At 47.3% G+C, this 25,998-nt stretch overlaps 1 protein-coding gene across 2 annotated transcripts in view; it reads right to left on the reverse strand.

Annotated features, from left to right (window-relative positions):
• Nucleotides 1-12,510, reverse strand: part of TSPAN5 (tetraspanin 5) — a 101,515-nt gene extending 89,005 nt beyond the window's left edge. For both annotated transcript variants that reach the window (XM_038769227.1, XM_038769226.1), the window contains exon 1: nt 12,423-12,510. In XM_038769227.1, the coding sequence (XP_038625155.1) occupies nt 12,423-12,503 (81 nt within the window). In that variant the 5' untranslated portion in view covers nt 12,504-12,510. The remainder of the gene's footprint in view (nt 1-12,422) is intronic.
• Between the last annotated feature and the right edge of the window lie 13,488 nt (nt 12,511-25,998).

Raw genomic sequence — 25,998 nt, forward strand, 5'->3', positions numbered from 1 at the left:
CAGCTTCAAAGCATATTGAAGGCCCATCTCCTCCAAGAGGCCTTCCCAGACTAAGCCCCGCTTTTTCCCAGTTCATTCATTCATTAATCGTATTTACTGAGCACTTACTGTGCACAGAGCACCGTACTAAGCGCTTCCTACTCCTTTCTGCATCGCCCTGACTTGCTTCCTTTGCTCTTCCCGCCTCCCAGCCCCAGTCCCTATCTGTCATTTTATTTATCTCCTTGCTCTTCCCCTCTTTCAGCCCCTAAGCACTTATGCCCATTTATGTCATTTTATTTATTCATATTGATGTCTGTCTCTAGACTGTGAGCTCACCGCGGTCAGGGAACGTCACTGTTTATGCTCATTTATGTCATTTTATTTATTCATATTGATATCTGTCTCTAGACTGTGAGCTCACCGCAGTCAGGAAACGTCACTGTTTATGCCCATTTATGTCATTTTATGTATTCATATTGATGTCTGTCTCTAGACTGTGAGCTCACTGCAGTTAGGGAACGTCACTGTTTATGCCCATTTATGTCATTTTATTTATTCATATTGATGTCTGTCTCTAGACTGTGAGCTCACCGTGGTCAGGGAATGTCACTGCTACGGTTGTATTATACTTTCCCAAATGCGCAGTACAGTGCTCTGCACACGGTAAGCGCTCACTAAATACAATTAAATGAATGAAGGTAAACGGTTGCTTTCCCTTTTTGCCAGGGACTGGTGTCACATTCAGATCAAACGGTCTGGCTAAATTCAGTCGACTTAGAAATTTTACAGAATATAGGGAAAGAGAGGGTTTCCTTCACTCTTCCCCTTGTGCCCCATTTCAATCTGTCAATGAATCGTTAAGAGAAACCTCCCTGTGACCCAGGAATCAATCAATGGTATTTACTGAATGTTTACTGTGCGCCAAGCCCTGTACTAAGCTCTTAAGATGGTAGAATAAACAGAGTTAGTAATAATATTAATAATTATGGTATTTCTTAAGGGTTTACGATGTGCCAGGCACTGTACTAAGCGCTGGGGTGGATACAAGCTAATTGGGTTGGACATAGTCCCTGTCCCACGTGGGGCTCACAGTCTCCATCCCCATCTTACAGAACAGTGCTTTGCACATAGTAAGCGCTTAATAAATGCCATTATTATTATTATGTGGTTACACTCTGTAGCCTCCCCAGCGCTTAGAACAGTGCTTTGCACTTAGTACGTGCTTAATAAGTGCCATTATTATTATTATTATGAGGTCACTGAGGCCCAGAGAAGTGAAGTGACTTGCCCGAGGTCACACAGCCAACAAGTGGGGAAGCTGGATTAGATCCCGTGAAACAACTGTGAGCCCACTGTTGGGTAGGGATTGTCTCTATATGTTGCCAACTTGTACTTCCCAAGTGCTTAGTACAGTGCTCTGCATGCAGTAAGCGCTCAATAAATATGATTGATTGATTGATTCCCTGCCCGCAAGGAGCTTAGAAGGGGAGACAGACATCAATATCAATAAAGATTTTCCCGACACGTCCGTAAGCGGCGTGAGAAGGGGTGAAGTCCGCACACCTTTCCTCCGCTTCTCCCAGATGACGCTTACACGACCGTATTTTTAGCTTCCCTCCTACTCCCTCCCCGTCGTTCAAAAGACAATTTAAGCTCCCATACGGTGGCCGCTGAAGCCAACAGATGCCGAGCACAGCACAGCCAAGATTATCACTCGGAAAATGCTGCGGCCTCATCGTTCCAGCACGTCTTACCAGTTCCAGCGAAACAGAGGCTGCGCCGCCTTGATGGCCCCCAGATTTCCCCTCACTCTCCTCTGACAACTGAGGCCCCGTGGAAACCAAATTCGAGGCTCCCACTTAAAAAAAGGACAGGGAGAACCGGCTGGACGTTGAACCAGTAGAAGCTCTAGACTGGACGCTCCTTGAGAGCGGAGAACACGCCTACCGACTCTGTTGTACTGTATCCTCCCAAGTGGTTAGTACAGTGCTCTGCACACAGTAAGTGCTCAAACACCATTGATTCATTCATTCAATCGTATTTAACCTTTCTTTGTATACCCTCCTGCAAAGACAGAATCAATCGTATTTATTGAGCGCTTACTGTGTGCAGAGCACTGTACTAAGTGCTTGGGAACTACAAGTTGGCAACATATAGAGACGGTCCCTACCCAACAGCGGGCTCACAGTCTAGAAGATTGACGGGACATCCGAGACCGAATACAACCAGAAGGAAGCAGTACAGTGCTCTGCACACAGTAAGCGCTCAATAAATACGATTGAATGAATGAATGAATGAATGAAAGAAAAGCAGCCTGGCCTATCAATCAATCAATTGTATTTATTGAGCGCTTACTGTGTGCAGAGCACTGTACTAAGCGCTTGGGAAGTACAAGTTGGCAACATATAGAGACAGTCCCTACCCAACATTGGGCTCACAGTCTAAAAGGGGGGGTGGGGGAGGGCCTAGTGGAAAGAGCAAGAGGATCTGAGTTCTAATCCCAGTTCCACCACTTGTCCGCGGAGTGGGCTTGGACAAGTTCATTAACTTCTCTGTGCCTCAGTTACTTCATCTGTAAAATGGGGATTAAGACCGTGAGCCCCACGTGGGCCATGTACCATGTCCGACCTGATTATCTTGTATCTACCCCAGTGCTCAGTACAGTGTTCGGAACGTAGTAAGTGCCCTGCGTCGCAAGAGCTCAATTCAACACGACTGATATCAAATATCTAAAAAAAAAAAATAAGGAACAAAACAGAGGCCGTCCCAAAAGTGGTAACCTCTCCAGCGCTTAGAACAGTGCTTTGCACATAGTAAGCGCTTAATAAATGCCATCATCATTATTACCCCAAGATACAGCCTTCATGCAGTCTCTAAAGCGGGTGCATTGTGAACGGCTCTATCACGAGGCCCGCTTTCCCCTTGATAATAATGATGGTATTTATTGAGCGCTTACTATGTGCACTGTTCTAAGCGCTGGGGGGATACAAGGTGATCAGGTTGTCCCACGTGGGGCTCACAGTCTTCATCCCCATTTTACAGATGAGGGAACTGAGGCCCACAGAAGTGAAGCGGCTTGCCCAAGGTTACACGGCTGACAGGTCCTTCCCTTCCCCACAGCACCTGTATATATGTATATATGTTTGTACATATTTTTTACTCTATTTTATTTGTACATATCTATTCTATTTATTTTATTTTGTTAGTATGTTTGGTTTTGTTCTCTGTCTTCCCCTTTTAGACTGTGAGCCCACTGTTGGGTAGGGACTGTCTCTATATGTTGCCAATTTGTACTTCCCAAGCGCTTAGTACAGTGCTCTGCACATAGTAAGCGCTCAATAAATACGATTGATGATGATGATGATGACAGGTGGCGGAGCTGGGATTCGAACCCATGACCACGACCCACTGATGTCCCCGTTCCAACTAGGGATCTGTTCCAAAACTTCAGAAAAGAAGATCCCTTACGTGCTATTTACTGTTACACGAGGCAGCGCTAAATTATTGTTTCGTGTCAGGGAAAGTAATGACCTCACAACGTTAAATGAGGAGGTGGAGGGTGGTTAGAGATCTTCGCAGGAGGCAGCCAAAGCAGAAGCTGGTTGTGGTGACCGGGGTAATGATTTTCCACCCTTAGCCTATACTTAGGCTTCTTCTTGCCTTCATAAAGTCCTCGGAAACAGGCCAAGCCATTCCGAAGACCTCCGCACATCCCCTGAGCTGTTTTCCCCATCCGGGATCTTTGATCACTCTTTAGAAATCCGGCTGCTTGCCTTCAAAAAAATCGGTGCGAGCTTTCTTTATCCCCAAACTTGTGCTGGTGGCAGAGGAGCCGTGAGGATACCCGCTTTTTCATTCATTCATTCAACCGTATCTGTTGAGCGCTGACGGCACTCAATTTTGCAAGATGAGGAAACTGAGGCAGGGAGAAATTAAGTCACTTGCCCACGGTTGCACAGGAAGCAAGTGGCAGAGCGGGAATTAAAACCTCCCGGGCCCACGTTCTTTCCATTTTTCGGGTTCGATTGGGTGGTAGGGACCGTCTCTATATGTTGCCAACTTGTACTTCCCAAGCGCTTAGTACAGTGCTCTGCACACAGTAAGCGCTCAATAAATACAATTGAATGAATGAATGAATGACGGGCTACCATTCACAAACCCTGGCCAAGGTGAAAGGCAGCAAGCTCACAATTCCTTGCACGTATTATGATATAGAGAAGCAGCGTGGCTCAGCGGGAAGAGCCCGGGCTTTGGAGTCAGAGGGCATGGGTTCAAATCCCGGCTCCGCCAACTGCCAGCTGGGTGACTCTGGGCAAGTCACTTCACTTCTCTGGGCCTCGGTTCCCTCATCTGTAAAATGGGGATGAAAACTGTGAGCCCCCCGTGGGACAACCTGATCACCTTGTAACCTCCCCAGCGCTTAGAACAGTGCTCTGCACATAGTAAGCACTTAATAAATGCCATTATTAGTATTATTATGATATGATAAGCTCCCACTGACTAGGATGGCCTCAAGATATTCCCAGTGCAAACGGAGGGGGACGTGTGAGACTGCCGAGGAAGGGGATCTCCAGAGGAAGCGTCCAGTAAATACCACCAATCGACTGGGTGCCGGTTCATTAAAGAACCTCCCCACCCATCCCAGCAGGGCATCCGCAAGATGATTTCCTGGTCCCAGAGATTCCCAGAGCCGATCCCAATCCTCAGCCAGAGAAAAACTCTGGGCCACCCCACCCCTAGCGGAAGGTGACCGCGCTCTGCCCGTGATTCATTCATTCAATCATATTTATTGAGCGCTTACTGTGTGCAGAGCACTGTACTAAGCGCTTTCCAGCTGGATCTTGAGGCCGAGGACTCCTCTGCCTAATGGGCAAACCAGAGGATGCTTCAGGTCCCCATAACGGAGACGTTGAGAAGCAGTGTGGTTCAGTGGAAAGAGCCCAGGCTCGGGAGTCAGAGGACATGGGTTCTAATCCCGCCTCCACCGCTTGTCCGCTGCGTGGCCTTGGGCAGGTCGCTCAACTCCTCTGGGCCTTCCTTAGTTACCATACCTATAAAATGGGGATTAAGTGTCCAGCACTTAGTGCTCCATTGCTTCACACTTATAGTAATAATAATAATAATGATGATGGTATTTGTTAAGCGCTTACTATGTGCAAAGCACTGTTCTAAGTGCTGGGGAGGTTGCAAGGTGATCAGGTAGTCCCACGGGGGGCTCACAGTCTTCATCCCCATTTTCCAGATGAGGTCACTGAGGCCCAGAGAAGTGACTTGGCCAAAGCCACACAGCTGACAGTTGGCGGAGCTGGGATTTGAACCCATGACCTCTGACTCCAAAGCCCGGGCTCTTTCCACTGAGGCGCTTAACAAATGCCATTATTATTAATGAGCCCCATGTGTCCAGCTCGATTATCTTGTATCCACCCCAGTGTTTAGTACAGTACCTGGCACATAGCAAGCGCTTAACAAATACCATAAAAAACATTTTTTAAAAATTAACGGGACATAAACCTTGAAAGAGCCCGGGCTTGGGAGTCAGAGGACATGGGTTCTAATTCCTGCTCTGCCAACTGTCAGCTGCATGACTTTGGGCCAGTCACTTCACTTCTCTGGGCCTCAGTTCCCTCATCTGTAAAATGGGGATTAAGACTGTGAGCCCCACGTGGGACAATCTGATTACTCTGTATCTCTGCTGGCGCTCAGAACAGTGCTTGGCACATAATAAGCGCTTAATAAATACCACCATATGTAGCGCAACGGATATGTGGATGCCAGTTACTCTCTTTCCAAATTATGTTTCTACGTAAACTCTGTCCCTTCCAGAGCGGGATTTTGAGGTGTGTGGGAGGGGAGAAGAGGAAGAAGTGACTAGGTAATGACGGCATTTATTAAGCGCTTACTATGTGCAAAGCACTGTTCTAAGCGCTGGGGAAGTTACAAGGAGATCAGGTTGTCCCACGGGGGGCTCGCAGTCTTAATCCCCATTTTACAGATGAGGGAACTGAGGCTCAGAAAAGTTAAGTGACTTCTTAACTTAGGTAGAGAAACACTTGCCAGAAAGGTAAAAAATGGGTGAAAGGGGCCTTTTTTAAATGAAAACCTTCTTTTAGGAATACTGAACAATTAAATCATCATGCCTCATTCCAAGCTGTAAAGAACACTGGATCGCCCATCTGACAAAATGTCATGGTAACAGGCAGCTATTTCCATATGTTAATGTCCCTTCTGTGATATTTCAGAACTTGATAATTTTTCATTCTTCCAGAACACTCGCACTTTCCTTTCTATTTCCAAGTCTGAAATGGAAGCTGTTGACTTTTTTCACCCCCCGTCCTCCATCCATTATTCAAATAAATCAAACGGCAGGGCCGATGCCCGTTCTGAGAAGTTTTCGGCAGCCAGAGTCCCAGATTTACTAGGATCGCCTAATAATAATTCAGAGTCCCAGATTTACTAGGATCGCCTAATAATAATTGTCGTATTTGTCAAGCGGATCAAGTGCAGGCGCCTGTTTACGGATGAGGAAATCGAGGCCCAGTGAAATGAAGCCACTCGTCCAGGGTCACAGAGCGGGTGAGTGGCGGCTCGAGAAGCAGCGTCACCTAAAGTGGATAGAGTACGGGCCCGGGGGCCAAAAGGATCTGGGTTCGAATCCCGACTCTGCCATTTGTCTGCTGGGTGACCTTGAGCAAGTCACTTCACTTCTCTGGGCCTCAGTTCCCTCATCTGGAAAACGGGAATTAAGACTGTGAGCCCCTGACGCAGGATGGGGACTGTGTCCAAACCAATTTGCTTGTATCCACCCCAGCGTTTAGTACGTTCATTCAGTTGATCGTATTTATTGAGCGCTTCCTATGTGCGGAGCACTGTACTGCCCCACCCCAGCGTTTACTACATTCATTCATTCGCTCGTATTTATTGAGCGCTTCCTGTGTGCAGAGCGCTGTACTAAGCGCTTGGGAAAGAACAACAGAGCAATAGAGACAATCCCTGCCCACAATGAGCTCACGGTCTGGGGAGGAGGGAGACGGACATCAGTACAAATAGACATCAATATATATAAGATGAATTATAAATAAACCGACATCACTACAAAGAAATAAATGACAGATATGGACATAAGCGCTTTGGAGCTGGAAGGGGGAAGAGCAAAGGAAGCAAGTCAGGGCGGCGCAGAAGAAAGTGGGAGATGAGGAAAAGCGGGGCTTAGTCTGGGAAGGCCTCTTGGAGGAGATGGGCCTTCAGGAAGGCTTTGAAGGAGGCGGGGAAAGAGTGGCACATAGTAAGCATTTAAACATATCATTTATTCATTCAATCATATTTATTGAGCGTTTACTGTGTGCAGGGCACTGCACTAAGCGCTTGGGAAGTACAAGTTGGCAACAATCATCATTTTAAGAAGTGACTAAACTGGGATTAGAACTCAGGTCCTCTGGCTCCCGGGCCCAAACCTGCTATTTCTATAGGATTTCCAGCCCAACACTAGCCCTTGGGACAAGTTTCTCCCTCGCTTGGAACTTTACCCTGAATTTAATAATAATAGTAATAATAATAATGATGGCATTGATTAAGCGCTTACTACGTGCAAAGCACTGTTCTAAGCGCTGGAGAGGTTACAAGGTGATCGGGTTGTCCCACGGAGGGCTCACAGTTTCCCCCTCCCCCCACCCTTTTAGACTGTGAGCCCACTGTTGGGCAGGGACTGTCTCTATATGTTGCCAATTTGTACTTCCCAAGCGCTTAGTACAGTGCTCTGCACACAGTAAGCGCTCAATAAATACTATTGATGATGATGATGATCCCCATTTTACAGATGAGGTAACTGAGGCCCAGAGAAGTTAAGTGACTTGCCCAAAGTCACCCAGCTGACAGTTGGCGGAGCCGGGATTTGAACCCATGACCTCGGACTCCAAAGCCCGGGCTCTTTCCACTGAGCCACACTGCTTCTCACCGTCCCCAAATTCTCCGAGAGACAGCGGAGAGTATTGAATCAAGGCAACTTCCCCCAACCCTGTCTGGAGAAAAGGGCCACATCCCTCTCCTGTGAGGCGGCGAGGGAGCGTCCAAAATCAAGGCTGGATATTTTTTGGGGTGCAAGGCTCAGTGGACTCGATGACTTGACACCCGTCCACATGTTTTGGTTTGTTGTCTGTCTCCCCCTTCTAGACTGTGAGCTGTTGTCGGGTAGGGACCATCTCTATGTGTTGCCGCCTTGTCCTTCCCAAGCGCTTAGTACAGTGCTCCGCACACAGTAAGTGCTCAATAAATACAATTGAATGAATGAATGAAATTGACCAACGCCTGGACAATCACCACCCAGGACCTGCCATGGGTTTCTCCTAATCCTCCAGGGGAATAACAACAACTGTGGAAATAATAATAATAATAATAATAAAGATGGTATTTGTTAAGCGCTTATTATGTGATCAGGTTGTCCCACGGGGGGCTCACAGTCTTAATCCCCATTTTCCAGATGAGGTAACTGAGGCACAGAGAAGTTAAGTGACTTGCCCAAAGTCACACAGCTGAACCCATGACCTCTGACTCCAAAGCCCGGGCTCTTTCCACTGAGCCACGCTGGTATTCGTTAAGTGTTTACGCAACTTCGAGTGCTATACCGAGGGTAATCATCATCATCATAGTAATAATGATGATGGCATTTATTAAGCGCTTACCATGTGCAAAGCACTGTTCTAAGCGCTGGGGAGGTTACAAGGTGATCATGCTGTCCCGCGGGGGGCTCACAGTCTTCATCCCTATTTTACAGATGAGGGAACTGAGGCACGGAGGGCAGATATAAGATAATCAGGCCCCACGCAGGGCTCACACCCTAAGAGGGAGGACAAGTATCGAAGATCCATTTTGCAGATGGGGGCTCCGCAGCCGGCCCGCGTTCACATAGCAGGCAAGTGGCAGAGCCAGGATTAGAACTCGGGTCCTCCCGGGCCCAGGATCTCTCCACAAGGCCACGGCCGTTTCTCCGGCTGGAATTTCCAACCTGAACATTGGTACACGTTCCGATGTACCATTTTGCATAAAATGGTAAAATTTTACCATTTTGCAGAGGGTCAAACGACCCTCCGCATTTGTGAATCGCGCAGGACGAAGGGCCCCGTGAAGGGGGCAGGAGAAGCAGTGTGGCTTAGTGGAAGCCACTTCATCCATTCATTCAATCGTATTTATTGAGCGCTTACTGTGTGCACAGCAGGGTACTAAGCGCTTGGGAAGTCCAAGTTGGCAACGTATAGAGGCAGTCCCTACCCGACAGCGGGCTCACAGTCTAGAAGGGGGAGACAGATGACAAAACAAATTAACAAAATAAAATAAGTAGAATATGTACAAGTAAAATAAAGAGGGTAATAAATACGCACAAACATATATACACTTGTCAGCTGTGTGACCTTGGGCAAGCCACTTAACTTCTCTGGGCCTCAGATACCTCATCTGTAAAATGGGGATTAAGACTGTGAGCCCCACGTAGGACAACCTTGTATTCCCCCCAACACTTAGAATAGTGCTTCGCACATAGTAAGAGCTTAACAAATACCATCATCATCATCATTATTATTATTATTATTATTATTATTATTATTAACTGAAGACATGAGCCAGGTTGGGTTCAAATGCAAGGGGCGAGCTCTCCCCTCCATCCCAGTTTCCACTCCACTGGCTGATCCAAAGCCACCATGATGGGATATTTAGCCGCTCTCCATAATTTCTCAGCTCCAGGGCCAGATGGCACGACGGACTGGAAAACCTCTTCCAACCCGCTCTCTTTCCTCGGCACCGACAGCCGTACGCCGGTAGGTCGGAGTAAAATAAAAATCCTTTCAAAGTGGAGCGGAGGAAAAAGGAAAATCCTCCCCCGGAAACAGGGCGGCTCGTACAAAGGGAAAATTAAAAGAGCGGCATTAAGCTGAATTCATTTGGCTTGAACCGTCGCCTGGTATCGCCGGGTCCTCTGGCACTGATTATCACATTTCTCCGCTGTAAAAAAAGATGCTTCGGAACCTTAAACAGCAACATAAAGAAGAATTTCCTCCTGTCTTTGCCAGTCACTTGGTGACAGGGGGTCTCTGAAGCCCTCTTCTCTCCACCCCCTGTCCCGGCTATCTCGGGTGGCCTTTGGAAGATGGGGAGAAGCCAACGCGAATCCCCAAACCCCGCTCTCCACCTCATCCCCAATCTCAAGACCCCAGGCCGGATTTCGTCTTCCATCCCCCTCCTCTTCCAGAACCAGCACCACTGGAAACAGCCCTTAAGGGTCCTTTCTCTTTGGCATTTCTGGAAAACGTCACCCATCCGAGAGGGATCATGGAGCAGCTGTTTCGCTGCCGGAGATCAAGTCGAGGTGGACGGCCAGAGTCCCTCCATCCCTTGGGGGGGGGGGGACGACACCCCCTCCCCCAGGTCCATCCGTTCGCCTTTTGGGGACCAGATGGTGGGAAGGGAATGGAGCAGACGGGATGGGCTGGGGGATGGGACGAAAGGACACACACACAAAAAAAAAAACCCCTCCCCACTCCCAGCAACCCCAGCTGGACCTAGGAGGAGGATGAAGGGGAGGAAGGAGAAGGTTTTCAGGGTGATACGACCCCCCAAAATCCCAGGAAGCTTGAGCTACTGCTCCTCCCCAATTCCAACAGACCAAGGCCTTGGCCTTCCCCTCTGGCCTTCGGCTTTCCCTGGAAAATCCAAAAGGAAGCCTGTGGAGGCCGGCTGGGCTTGGGGGAGAGGACGGGAGGCGGCTAACGTTTTGGGGAGTTGGTGAAAAGGAAATGAAATCCTTTGACCAACCGGCCCGGTCCAGCCCCAAGCTCAGCCCCAGCTCAGGACCAGTCCAGCCCCAGTTCAGTCTCAGCTCAGGACCATCCCAGTCCAGCCTCAGCTCAGAACCAGTGCAGCCCCAGTACAGGACCAGTCCAGCCCCAGTCCAAGCTCAGGACCAGTCCAAACCCAGTCCAGCCCCAGCTCAGAAGCAGTCCAGCCCCAGTCCAGTCTCGGCTCAGGACCATCCCAGTCCAGCCTCAGCTCAGAACCAGTCCAGCCCCAGTACAGGAGCAGTCCAGCCCCAGTCCAAGCTCAGGACCAGTCCAAACCCAGTCCAGCCCCAGCTCAGAACCAGTCCAGCCCCAGTACAGGACCAGCCCAAGCTCAGGACCAGTACGAACCCAGTCCAGCCCCAGCTCAGGACCAGTCCAGTCCCAGCTCAGAACCAGTCCAGCCCCAGCCCAAGCTCAGGACCAGTCCAAACCCAGTCCAGCCCCAGCTCAGGACCAGTCCAGCTCCAGTTCAGGACCAGCCCAAGCTCAGGACCAGTCCAAACCCAGTCCAGCCCCAGCTCAGGACCAGTCCAAACCCAGTCCAGCCCCAGCTCAGGACCAGTCCAGCCCCAGCTCAAGCTCAGGACCAGTCCAAACCCAGTCCAGTCCCAGCTCAGAACCAGTGCAGCCTAAGCTCAGGACCAGTCCAAACCCAGTCCAGCCGCAGCTCAGAACCAGCCTAAGTTCAGGACCAGTCCAAACCCAGTCCAGTCCCAGCTCAGAACCAGTGCAGCTCAGGACCAGCCTTAGCTCAGGACCAGTCCAAACCCAGTCCAGCCCCAGCTCAGAACCAGTCCAGCTCCAGCTCAGGACCAGTCCAAACCCAGTCCAGCCCCGGCTCAGAACCAGTCCAGCCTAAGCTCAGGACCAGTCCAAACCCAGTTCAGCCCCAGCTCAGGACCAGCCCAAGCTCCAGACCAGTCCAAGCCCAGTCCAGCCCCAGCTCCGGACCAGTCCAAACCCAGTCCAGCCCCAGCTCAGGACCAGCCCAAGCTCAGGACCAGTCCAAACCCAGTCCAGCCCCAGCTCGGAACCAGTCCAGCCCCAGCTCAGAACCAGTCCAGCCCCAGTCCAAGACCAGCCCGGCTCCAGGTCAGGACCAGTTCAACCCCAGCTCAAAACCAGTCCAGCCCCAGTCCAGGACCAGCCCAGCTCCAGGTCAGGCCCAGTTCGACCCCAGCTCAGAACCAGTCCAGCCCCAGGCCAGCACCAGTTCGACCCCAGCTCAAAACCAGTCCAGCCCCAGTCCAGCTCCAGCTCAGAACCAGTCCAGCCCCAGGCCAGCACCAGTTCGACCCCAGCTCAAAACCAGTCCAGCCCCAATCCAGGACCAGTTCAACCCCAGTCCAGCCGCAGTCCAGGACCAGTCCAGCCCCAGGCCAGCACCAGTTCGACCCCGGCTCCAAACCAGTCCAGCCCCAGTCCAGGACCAGTTCAACCCCAGTCCAGCCCCAGTTCAGGCCCAGTCCAACCCCAGTCCAGCCCCAGCTCAGAACCAGTGCGGCCCCAGTCCAGGACCAGTCCAGCCCCAACCCCCCGGGCCCGGCCCCGGCTGAAAACCAGTCCGGCCCCAGTGCAGGCCCAGTCCCGGCCCCCAAACCAGCGGAGAGGACTCACCCAGAAGATGACGTTGAAGCCGAATATGAAATATTTGATACAACAGCTGACTTCAGGCCCCTTGTAGTGTTTCCCAGACATCCTCCGGGGTCACCTCCCGACGGCCCCGCTCACCCGACCCCCACCCCCCCCACCCCACACTCCACACACACACACACACACACACACAAGGACCCACACGCTCAGACACACAAACACACACACACACACACACACCGAGGGACTCCCAGCTCTGCACGGGGGGAGGAAGGGGAGGAGAAGGAGGAGCACGGGGGGAGGGGACCAACCGGCCTCCTGCCCCCGCAAGCCCCTCCCCCTCACACACAAATACACACACCACACGCACACACAGCTGTCGTCCCCTGCCCTCGTCCGGGGCGGGACACACAAATAGACAAACACACACACACTCAGCTGTTCTCACTCCCAACCGCCCTGTTGTCCCTTGTCCTCGTCCGGGGGCGGGGGGGAAACACACAAATACACACTCACACAAATACACACTCCCACACAACCGCTCCAGCTCCTGCCCCCCTCTCTGCGGCGCTGTCCGTCCTCCTGTCCGCTGCCCTCGCCCAGGGCGGACACACAAACGCGCAAACACACACACACACACACACACACACAGCTGTTCCGCCTCCCAACCTCCTTTCTGTCCCCTGCCCTCGCCCAGGTGGGTAACACACACACACACAAACACACTCACAAATACACACAGAGATACACACTCACAAATGCACACAAATACACACACACACACACACACACACTCAGCTGTCCCGGCTCCCAACCGCCCTTCTGTTCCCTGCCTTCGCCCGAGGGGGGGGGGGGGGGGCACACAAATACACACTCACAAATGCACACAAATACACACAGAGGTACACACAAATGCACACAGAGACACACACTCACAAATGCACACAAAGACACACACTCACAAATGCACACAAATATGCACAGAGATACACACAAATGCATACAAAGACACACACACACACTCAGCTGCCCCGGCTCCCAACCGCCCTTCTGTCCCCTGCCCTCGCCCGGGGGGGGGGGGGGGGGGGGACGACGACACACAAACACACACAACACACACAAATACACACTCACAAATACACACCAATAATACACACTCACAAATGCACACAAATGCACGCACCTAAATGCACACAAATACACACTCACATAATGCACTCACACACACACACAAATAATGCACTCACAAATGCCCACAAATACACACTCACAAATGCACTCACACACACTCCCAAATGTCCACAAATACACACTCACAAATGCACTCACACACACTCACAAATGCGCACAAATAATGCACTCACAAATGCCCACAAATGCACTCACACACACTCACAAATGCGCACAAATAATGCACACTCACAAATACACACAAATACACACTCACAAATGCTCACAAATACACACTCACACAGCTGTTCCGACTCCCAACCGCCCTTCTGTCCCCTGCCCTCGTCCAGGCGGGACCCCCAAATACACACACACACACACACACACACACACACACAAATACACACACACACACTGACACACAGCTGCTCCAGCTCCTGACCCCCTTTCTGCAGCGCTGTCCGTCCCTCCGTCCAGGTGACTCATCCATTCATTAGGTCATTCAGTCCATCCTACATACTGAGCGCTTCCTGTGGGCAGAGCACTGTACTGAGCGCTTAGAAAGTACAATTCTGTTTATGGATTTATTTTACTTGTACATATCTATTCTATTTATTTTATTATGTTAGTATGTTTGGTTTTGTTGTCTGTCTCCCCCTTCTAGACTGTGAGCCCACTGTTGGGTAGGGACTGTCTCTATAGGTTGCCAACTTGGCCTTCCCAAGCGCTTAGTACAGTGCTCTGCACACAGTAAGCACTCAATAAATACGATTGATTGATTGATTGATTGATTGCCCAACAAGGGGCTCACAGGCCTAAATTCAGCCCAGCTGAACCTCATCCATTCATTTGTTGGTTCATTCTTTCATTCGTTGCAGCTGCTTTCTCCCCCCACCTGCTTCCCAATCCCCCCCTAAGAAACCACAACCTCCCTGCAGAGTGTGTCGCACAAGTTGTGTATCATCATCATCATCATCATCAATCGTATTTATTGAGCGCTTACTATGTGCAGAGCACTGTACTAAGCACTTGGGAAGTACAAATTGGCAACATATAGAGACAGTCCCTACCCAACAGTGGGCTCACAGTCTAAAAGGGGGAGACAGAGAACAAAACCAAACATACTAACAAAATAAAATAAATAAATTTGTACATATCTATTCTATTTATTGTATGCGTGCAGGTCTCTTTTTTCTACACCGAGACGGCCCTCCCCTTCTGCACTGAAGCTTGTTGTGAGCAGGGAATGTGCCTACCAACTCTGTTGTAGTGGACTCTCCCAGGCACTTAGTACAGTGCCCTGCACGCGGTATGTGCTCAATAAATACCACTGATCGACAGGCAGTCATTTAGGGGTCCCATCACTGCAACAACTCTGTTGTAGTGGACTCTCCCAGGCACTTAGTACAGCGCTCTGCACGCGGTATGTGCTCAATAAATTCCATTGATCGACAGGCAATTATTCAGGGGTCCCATCAGCTCAACAACTCTGTTGTAGTGGACTCTCCCAGGCACTTAGTACAGCTCTCTGCACGTGGTAGGTGCTCAATAAATACCACTGATCGACAGGCAATCATTCAGGGGTCCCATCGGCGCAACAACTCTGTTGTAGAAGACTCTCCCAGGCACTTAGTACAGCTCTCTGCACGTGGTATGTGCTCAATAAATACCACTGATCGACAGGCAATCGTTCAGGGGTCCCATCAGCGCAACAACTCTGTTGTAGTGGACTCTCCCAGGCACTTAGTACAGCGCTCTGCAGGCGGTATGTGCTCCATAAATACCATTGATTGACAGGCATTCATTCAGGGGTCCCACTGGCGCAACAACTCTGTTGTAGTGGACTCTCCCAGGCACTTAGTACAGCGCTCTGCACGCGGTATGTGCTCAATAAATACCACTGATTGACAGGCAATCGTTCAGGGGTCCCATCGGCGCAACAACTCTGTTGTAGTGGACTCTCCCAGGCACTTAGTACAGCGCTCTGCACGCGGTATGTGCTCAATAAATACCATTGACTGACAGGCAATCATTCAGGGGTCCCATCAGCGCAACAACTCTGTTGTAGTGGACTCTCCCAGGCACTTAGTACAGCGCTCTGCACGCGGTATGTGCTCAATAAATACCATTGACGACAGGCATTCATTCAGGGGTCCCATCGGCGCAACAACTCTGTTGTAGTGGACTCTCCCAGGCACTTAGTACAGCGCTCTGCACGCGGTATGTGCTCAATAAATACCACTGATCGACAGGCAGTCATTCAGGGGTCCCATCAGTGCAACAAATCTGATGTAGTGGACTCTCCCAGGCACTTAGTACAGCGCTCTGCACGCGGTATGTGCTCAATAAATACCACTGATTGACAGGCAATCGTTCAGGGGTCCCATCGGCGCAACAACTCTGTTGTAGTGGACTCTCCCAGGCACTTAGTACAGCGCTCTGCATGCGGTATGTGCTCAATAAATACCATTGACTGACAGGCAATCATTCAGGGGTCCCATCAGCGCAACAACTCTGTTGTAGTGGACTCTCCCAGGCACTTAGTACAGTGCTCTGCACGCGGTATGTGCTCAATAAATACCATTGACGACAGGCATTCATTCAGGGGTCCCATCGGCGCAACAACTCTGTTGTAGTGGACTCTCCCAGGCACTTAGTACAGCGCTCTGCACGTGGTATGTGCTCAATAAATACCATTGATCGACAGGCAATCATTCAGGGGTCCCATCAGTGCAACCCCGCACCCACTCTCCCACCACCTCCAAACCTGGTCATACACTTTATTCATTCATTATTTATGTATTTATTTATTATTATTATATTTATTTATATGCATAATAAATACTAATTATTTATTATTTGTTTATTATTTATATATAATAGATATTGTGTATTTATTTATTTATTTAGCATTCATTCATTTATTCATTATTCATCATTTTTATTGAGCGCTTGCTGTGTGCAGAGCACTGTACTAAGCGCTTGGAAAGTGGAAAGAGCCCGGGCTTTGGAGTCAGAGGTCATGGGTTCCAATCCCGGCTCCGCCAATTGTCAGCTGTGTGACTTTGGGCAAGCCACTTCACTTCTCTGGGCCTCAGTTCCCTCATCTGTAAAATGGGGATGAAGACTGGGAGCCCCCCGTGGGACAGCCTGATCACCTTGTAACCCTCCCCAGTGTTTAGAACAGTGCTTTGCACAAAGTAAGTGCTTAACAAATACCATCATTATCTATTATAATGATAATATAATAATACTCATTCATTCAATCGTATTTATTGAGCACTTACTGTGTGCAGAGCACTGTACGAAGCGCTTGGGAAGTACAAGTTGGCAACAATATAATAATATAATATAATATAATACAATATAATATAATATAATATAATATAATATAATATAATATAATATAATAATATAATATAATATAATATAATATTAAAGAGAAACAATCCCTGCCCATACCAGGCTTACCGTCTAGAAAGGGGGAGAAAGACATCAAAACAAGTAAACAGACATCAGTATAAATAAATAAAATTATAGCTATATACACAGCAAAATAAGTAAACAGGCATCAGTATAAATAGAATTATAGTGATATACACAGCAAAACAAGTAAATGAGCAGTAATATAAATAAATAGGAGAAGCAGCGTGGCTCGGTGGAAAGAGCCCGGGCTTTGGAGTCAGAGGTCATGGGTTTGAATCCCAGCTCTGCCAACTGTCAGCTGTGTGACTTTGGGCAAGCCCCTTCACTTCTCTGTGCCTCAGTTCCCTCATCTGTAAAATGGGGATGAAGACTGTGAGCCCCACGTGGGACAACCTGATCACCTGGTAACCCCAGCGCTTAGAACAGTGCTATGCACATAGTAAGCGCTTAATAAATGCCATTATTATTATTATTATTATAATTGCTCAGTGGAAAGAGCCCGGGCTTTGGAGTCAGAGGTCATGGGTTCGAATCCCGCTCTGCCAATTGTCAGCCGTGTGACTTTGAGCAAGTCACTTCACTTCTCTGGGCCTCAGTTCCCTCATCTGTAAAATGGGGATGAAGACTGTGAGCCCCACGTGGGGCAACCTGACCTCCTTGTATCCCCCCCAGCGCTTAGAACAGTGCTCTGCACATAGTAAGCGCTCAATAAATACGACTGAATGAATGAATGAATGCTTAGAACAGTGTTTGGCACATAGTAAGCGCTCAACAAGTACCATAATGAGTATTTTGGTCCTTCTGCATCACCCAAACACTTGGTACTCACACTTACCCCACATTGTGGCACACATGTCCATTTCTTTAAACTCTGCTGACTTCCCCTACCTATAATTTATTTTAGTGTCCGTCTCCCCGAATAGATCGGAAGCTATTTGAGGGCAGGTATCGGATCTGATAGTAACTGAATTGTACTCTCCCAAGCGCTTAGTACAGTGCTCTGTACTGTTGTTTGACTTTTTTCTCACCATATGCGCCTGCTTTGCTGTAATACCGCTTTTGTTTCTTCATGTTTCTGTGTGTTTTTCTCCTATTTTTAATAATTGTGGTATTTGTTAAGCGCTTACTATGTGCCAGGCACTGTACTAAGTGTTGGGGTGGTACACAGTAAGCGCTCAATAAATACGATTGAATGAATGAATGAATGAATGCCCTGAACAAATTAATGATTGGGGTATTTGTAAGCATGTGTTTTTGTCCTATTTTTAATAATTGTGGTATTTGTTAAGCGCTTACTATGTGCTAGGCACTGTGCTAAGTGTTGGGGCGGTGCCCTGAACAAAGTAATGATTGTGGTATTTGTTAAGCCTGTGTGTTTTTGTCCTATTTTTAATAATTGTGCTATTTGTTAAGCACTTACTATGTGCCAGGCACTGTGCTAAGTGTTGGGGTGGTGCCCTGAACAAAGTAATGATTGTGGTATTTGTAAGCGTGTGTTTTTGTCCAATTCTTAATAAATGTGGTATTTGTTAAGCACTTACTATGTGCCGGGCACTGTGCTAAGTGTTGGGGTGGTGCCCTGAACAAAGTAATTACAGTGGGATTTGTAAGCGTGTGTTTTTGTCCTATTTTTAATAATTGTGCTATTTGTTAAGCACTTACTATGTGCCAGGCATTGTACTAAGTGTTGGGGTGGTGCCCTGAACAAAGTAATGATTGTGGTATTTGTAAATGTGTGTTTTTGTCCAATTTTTAATAATTGTGGTATTTGCTAAGCACTTACTATGTGCCAGGCACTGTACAAAGTGTTTGGGTGGTGCCCTGAACAAAGTAATGATTGTGGTATTTGTAAGCGTGTGTTTTTGTCCTATTTTTAATAATTGTGCTATTTGTTAAACACTTACTATGTGCCAGGCACTGTGCTAAGTGTTGGGGTGGTGCCCTGAACAAAGTAATGATTGTGGTATTTGTAAGCGTGTGTTTTTGTCCTATTTTTAATAATTGTGCTATTTGTTAAGCACTAACTATGTGCCAGGCACTGTGCTAAGTGGTGGGGTGGTGCCCTGAACAAAGTAATGATTGTGGTATTTGTTAAGCGAGTGTGTTTTTGTCCTATTTTTAGCACTGTACTAAGTGTTGGGGTGGTGCCCTGAACAAAGTAATGATTGTGGTATTTTGTTAAGCCTGTGTGTTTTTGTCCTATTTTTAATAATTGTGCTATTTGTTAAGCACTTACTATGTGCCAGGCACTGTGCTAACTGTTGGGGTGGTGCCCTGAACAAAGTAATGATTGTGGTATTTGTAAGCGTGTGTTTTTGTCCTATTTTTAATAATTGTGGTATTTGTTAAGCACTTACTATGTGCCAGGCACTGTGCTAAATGTTGGGGTGGTGTCCTGAACAAAGTAATGATTGTGATATTTGTAAGCGTGTGTTTTTGTCCTATTTTTAATAATTGTGCTATTTGTTAAGCACTTACTATGTGCCAGGCACTGTGCTAAGTGTTGGGGTGGTGTCCTGTATAAAGTAATGATTTTGGTATTTGTTAAGCGCTCACTATGTGCCCAGCGCTGTATAAAATGCTGTATAAAATACAAGATAATCAGGTCCCACATGGGGCTCAGAGGAAGGAGAACAGGTGATGAATCCCCATTTTCCTGGTAAGGAAACTGAATAATAATAATAATAATAATAATAATAATAATGGCATTTATTAAGCACTTACTAGGTGCAAAGTACTGTTAAGGGAACTGAATAATAATAATAATAATAATGGTATTTATTAAGCACTTACTAGGTGCAAAGCACTGTTAAGGGAACTGAATAATAATAATAATGGCATTTATTAAGCACTTACTAGGTGCAAAGCACTGTTAAGGGAACTGAATAATAATAATAATGGCATTTATTAAGCACTTACTAGGTGCAAAACACTGTTAAGGGAACTGAATAATAATAATAATAATAATAATAATGGCATTTATTAAGCACTTACTATGTGCTTAAGTCATCAGAATAAAGAGATAATAATCATGTTATTTTTTAAGAGCTTGTTATTCATTCATTCATTCGATCGTATTTATTGAGGGCTTACTGTGTGCAGAGCACTGTACTAAGCACTTGGGAAGTCCAAGTTGGCAACATCTAGAGACGGTCCCTACCCAACAGTGGGCTCACAGTCCATTCATTCATTCAGTCATATTTATTGAGCGCTCACTGTGTGCAGAGCACTGTACTAAGCACTTGGGAAGTCCAAGTTGGCAACATCTAGAGACGGTCCCTACCCAACAGCGGGATCCCAGTCCATTCATTCATTCAGTCGTATTTATTGAGCGCTTATTGTGTGCAGAGCACTGTACTAAGCGCTTGGGAAGTACAAGTTGGCAACAAATAGAGACAGTCCCTACCCAACAGTGGGCTCACAGTCCATTCATTCAATCAGTCATATTTATTGAGCACCTACTGTGTGCAGAGCACTGTACTAAGCGCTTGGGAAGTACAAGTGGGCAACAAATAGAGACAATCCCTACCCAACAATGGGCTCACGTCAGGCACTGTCCTAAGCGCTGGGGCAGAGCAGATTTGGTGGACACAGTGACCTCAAGGAGCTTAATATATCCTGGGAGAGAGGTTTCTACCGACTTGTACCCCCTAAGCTCACCTCCTCCAGGAGGCCTTCCCAGACTGAGCCCCCTTTTTCCTCTCCTCCTCCCCATCCCCCCCGCCCTACCTCCTTCCCCTCCCCACAGCACCTGTATAGATGTTTGGACAGATTTATTACTCTATTTGACTGGTACATATTGACTATTTGATTTATTTTGTTCATGATGTGCATCTAGCTTTATTTCTATTTCTTCTGACGACTGGACACCCGTCCGCATGTTTTGTTTTGTTGTCCGTTTCCCCCTTCTAGACTGTAAGCCCACTGTTGGGTAGGGACCGTCTCTATATGTCACCGACTTGGACTTCCCAAACGCTTAGTACAGTGCTCTGCACACAGTAAGTGCTCAATAAATATGATTGAATGAATGAATAAATGATAGCTCACCTCCTCCAGGAGGCCTTCCCAGACTGAGCCCCCTCCTTCCTCTCCCCCTCCTCCCCCCGCCTTACCTCCTTCCCCTCCCCACAGCACCTCTATATATGTATATATGTTTGTACACATTTATTACTCTATTTTATTTGTACATATTTATTCTACTTATTTTATTTTGTTAATATGTCTTGTTTTGTTGTTTGTCTCCCCCTTCTAGACTTTTAGCCCACTGTTGGGTAGGGACCGTCTCTATAGGTTGCCAACTTGGACTTCCCAAGTACTTAGTACAGTGTTCTGCACACAGTAAGCGCTCAATAACTACGACTGAATGAATGATTATGTTTGTACATATTTATTACTCTATTTTACTTGTACATATTTATTCTATTTGTTTTATTTTGTGAATATGTTTTGTTTTGTTGTCTGTCTCCCCCTTCTAGACTGTGAGCCCGCTGCTGGGTAGGGACCGTCTCTAGGTGTTGCCAACTTGGACTTCCCAAGCGCTTAGTACAGTGCTCTGCACACAGTAAGCGCTCAATAACTACGACTGAATGAATGATTATGTTTGTACATATTTATCACTACTTATTTTACATGTACATATTTATTCTATTTATTTTAATTTGTTAATATGTTTTGTTGTCCGGCTCCCCCTTCTAGACTGTGAGCCCGCTGTCGGGTAGGGACCGTCTCTATATGTCGCCAACTTGGACTTCCCAAGCGCTTAGTACAGTGCTCTGCCCACAGTAAGCGCTCAATAAATACGATTGAATGAATGAATGAATAAATACGATTGAAAGAATGAATTGTTTACAGTCGGAGGGAGCAGGAGGGCAAGTATTGAAGCAAATGGTAAGAGCTAGAAAAGGGAAAGTGGAAAAAATGATTAATGTACAAACACTGGACAGCTTTTGGTTGCCAACTTGGACTTCCCAAGCGCTTAGTACAGTGCTCTGCACACAGTAAGCGCTCAATAAATACGATTGAGTGATTGATCGCGGGGCCAGAGTTCAGGATTCATGGAAACCGGGCCCCTATCCCTGACCCATGTGGCAGATAACAACGCTCAGCTCACTGTTTCTCTTGGCCAAGATGAAGTCACTGATTGGGAGCAAAGTTGGGAGGCTCCATGGACTGCTTTCAAACCCCAGGGCCCTTTTCCCCTTTTCCCGGTTGCTTTTGTTATCCTTTCTTTCCTGGCATCACCAAGAGATTTGTCATTTCCCCGATGGGGGGGAAAACAATGGAATTTGGGCCAACCGGGAGAGCTCAGCCAGGAAAAAGGAAACGGAGGTGGTCGACAGAGTTGATTGGGAAGCGGGAGGATAGAAATGAGGAGGGAAGAGGAGGAGATAAAGAAAAATAGAAGGAGGAGGAGGAGGATGAAGGAGAGGAGGAGGTGGAGGAAAAAGAGGAAAAAAAGAGAAAAAGGAGGAGGAGGAAAAGAAAGAAAAGGAGGAGGTGGGAAGCAAAGGGAAAGAGAAAGAGGAAGGAAGTAGGGAACATCCCCCCTTCTCTAGCTCCAGAAAGCCTTTTTTTTTTTTTTTTGGTGGCATTTGTTAAGTGTTTACTATGTGTCAAACACTATTCTAAACACTGGGGTAGATACAACTGAGTTAGGTTGGACACAATCTTGTTCTGCACGGGGCTCACAATCTAACTAGGAGGGAGAACTGAGATACAGAGAAAAAAAAATGATGGCATTTCTAATAGTAATAATCATAAAAATGATGGCATTTATTAAGCGCTTACTATGTGCAAAAACACTGTTCTAGGCGCTGGGGAGGTTGCAGGGTGATCAGGTTGTCCCACGTGGGGCTCACAGTCTTTATCCCCATTTTACAGATGAGGGAACTGAAGCACAGAGAAGTTAAGCGACTTGCCCAAAGTTACACAGCTGACAATTGGCAGAGTCAGGATTTGAACCCATGACCTCTGACTCCAAAGCCCGGGCTATTTCCACTGAGCCATGCTGCTTTTCCGTTGGGTAGGGACCGTCTTCATATGTTGCCAACTTGTACTTCCCAATCGCTTAGTGCAGTGCTCTGCACACAGTAAGCGCTCGATAAATACGACTGACTGAATGAATGAATGTTAAGCGCTTACTATGTGTACAGCACTGTTCTAAGCCCTGAGGGGGCTACAAGATGATTCATGCGTTCATTCAATCGTATTTATTGAGTGCTAGCTGTGTGAAGAGCTTGGGAGTCAGAGGTCGTGGGTTCGAATCCCGGCTCTGCCACTTGTCAGCTGGGTGACTTTGGGCAAGTCACTTCACTTCTCTGGGCCTCGGTTCCCTCATCTGTAAAATGGGGATTAAGGCCGTGAGCCCCATGTGGGACAGGGACTGTGTCTAACTCTATTACTCTATTTATTTGTTTATTATTCTATTTATTTATTTTACTTGTACATATCTATTCTATTTATTTTATTTTGTTAATATGTTTGGTTTTGTTCTCTGTCTCCCCCTTCTAGACTGTGAGCCCGCTGTCGGGTAGGGACCGTCTCTAGATGTTGCCAACTTGGACTTCCCAAGTGCTTAGGACAGTGCTCTGCACACAGTAAGCGCTCAATAAATATGATTGATTGATTGATTGATTGACCTGACCGGCCTGCATCTACCCCAGCGCTTAGAACAGTGCCTGGCGCCCAGTAAGTATGCTGCTTCTCTCCACGGCCAAGCAGGGTTTGGGCATCTGAATAATTGGGAAAATCAAGAGATCAGGCCATTTCTCACGCAGAAGCTCTTGACCTCCTCTTCCAGGAGGCCTTCCCAGACTGTGCCCCCTCCTTCCCCTCCCCACAGCGCCTGTATATATGTTTATATCAATCAATCAATCAATCGTATTTATTGAGCGCTTACTGTGTGCAGAGCACTGTACTAAGTGCTATATGTTTGTACGTATTTATTGCTCTATTCATTTACTTTATTTGCACATATTTATTCTATTTATTTTATTTTGTAAACCCCCTCCTTCCCCTCCCCACAGCACCTGTATATGTGTATATATGTTTGTACGGATTTATTACGCTATTTATTTTATTTGTACATATTCTTTCTATTTCTTTTATTTTGTTAATATGTTTTGTTTTGTTGTCTGTCTCCCCCTTCTAGACTGTGAGCCCACTGTTGGGTAGGGACCGTCTCTATATGCTGCCAACTTGGACTTCCCAAGCGCTTAGTACAGTGCTCTGCACCCAGTAAGCGCTCAATAAATACGATTGAATGAGTGAATGAATGACCCGTAATTCTAGCGCAAACATCCGCTTACCACAGAGCCCCCAAATATCAGTTGGACGCCCAGTCAAATCGCTCTCTCAGTCGACGGTATTTACTGAGCGCTTACCGTGAGCACAGCACCGTACTAAGCGCTTGGGAGACTTCGATATAACAGAGTTGGTCAAGTTCTCTCCCCCGATGCTTGTTTTGCCCAATTTCCATTCATTCTGCTGTCTTGTTGATGGCATTTGTCAAGCGTCTACTATGTGCCAAGCACTGTTCTAAGCGCTGGGGGAGGTACAAGATACGTTGTCCCACGTGGGACTCGCACTTTTAATCCCCATTTTACAGATGAGATAAATGAGGCCCAGAGAAGTGAAGTGACTTGCCCAAAGTCACTCAGCTGACAAGGGGCGGAGCCGGGATTAGAACCCACGACCTCTGACCCCCGTGGACTCTCAATTTGGTTTTCCATGTCCTCTTTCCATCTATTTGGCTAGAAAACCCAGCCGTAGGCATTGGCTACATGGAAGGGCAGTTGTGTAGGGCAAGGGGGTGTGCTTGTGTGTGTGTGTGTGTGTGTGTGTTGTTTTGAACCTGGTGCTTTTTTCCACCACTTTGTGTCATTTTGGGCTCTAAGAGCCCAAGCGCTTAACAGTGCTCTGCACAGAGTAAGCGCTCAATAAATATGATTGATGATTGATTGTCTCCCCCTTCTAGACTGTGAGCCCACTGTTGGGTAGGGATCATCTCTGTATGTTGCCAACTTGGACTTCCCAAGCGCTTAGTACAGTGCTCTGCACACAGTAAGCGCTCAATAAATACGATTGAATGAATGAATAAGAGTGTGTTTGTTACAGCACCTGGGCCCGTGGCAACAGGAGCTTTATAAATACCCCACGTTTCCCCGTTAAATTCACCAAAGCGTAAGAAATCTTTTGTTCAAACGTCAGCAGGCCCGAAAGGCGGTTGGGCTGGATTACAGCCCCCTCTGTCTCCGCTAAATAATAATAATAATAATGGCATTTGTTAAGCGCTTACTAAGCAAGCGCTTAGTACAGTGCTCTGCACACAGTAAGCGCTCAATAAATACGATTGATTGATGGATTGATGTGCAAAGCACTGTTCTAAGTGCTGGGGGGATACAAGGGGATCAGGTTCTCTCGCGTGGGGCTCACAGTCATCATCCCCATTTTACAGATGAGGGAACTGAGGCTCCGAGAAGTTAAGTGACTTGCCCAAGGTCACACAGCAGCTGTGGCGGATGTCATCCCGCCTCCGCCACTTGTCTGCTGTGTGGCCTTGGATAAGTCATTTCGCTTCTCTGGGCCTTGGTTGCTTTGCCTGGAAAATGGAGGATTAAGACTGTGAGTCCCATGCGGGACAGGGCCTGTGTCCAACCCGATTTGCTTATAATAATAATAATGGCATTTATTAAGCACTTACTATTCATTCATTCATTCATTCAATCGTATTTATTGAGCGCTTACTGTGGGCAGAGCACTGTACTAAGCGCTTGGGAAGTACAAGTTGGCAACATATAGAGACGGTCCCTACCTGACAGTGGGCTCACAGGCTAGAAGGGGGAGACAGACAACAAAATAAAACATATTAACAAAATAAAATAAGTAGAATAACTATGGACAAGTAAAATAAATAAATAAATAGAGTAATAGACTAGACTAGAATAGAATAGACTATGTGCAAAGCATTGCTAAGAGAACTGAATAATAATAATAGTAATAATAA

Source organism: Tachyglossus aculeatus, chromosome X5, assembly GCF_015852505.1.
Source record: "Tachyglossus aculeatus isolate mTacAcu1 chromosome X5, mTacAcu1.pri, whole genome shotgun sequence".
Lineage (NCBI taxonomy): Eukaryota > Metazoa > Chordata > Mammalia > Monotremata > Tachyglossidae > Tachyglossus > Tachyglossus aculeatus.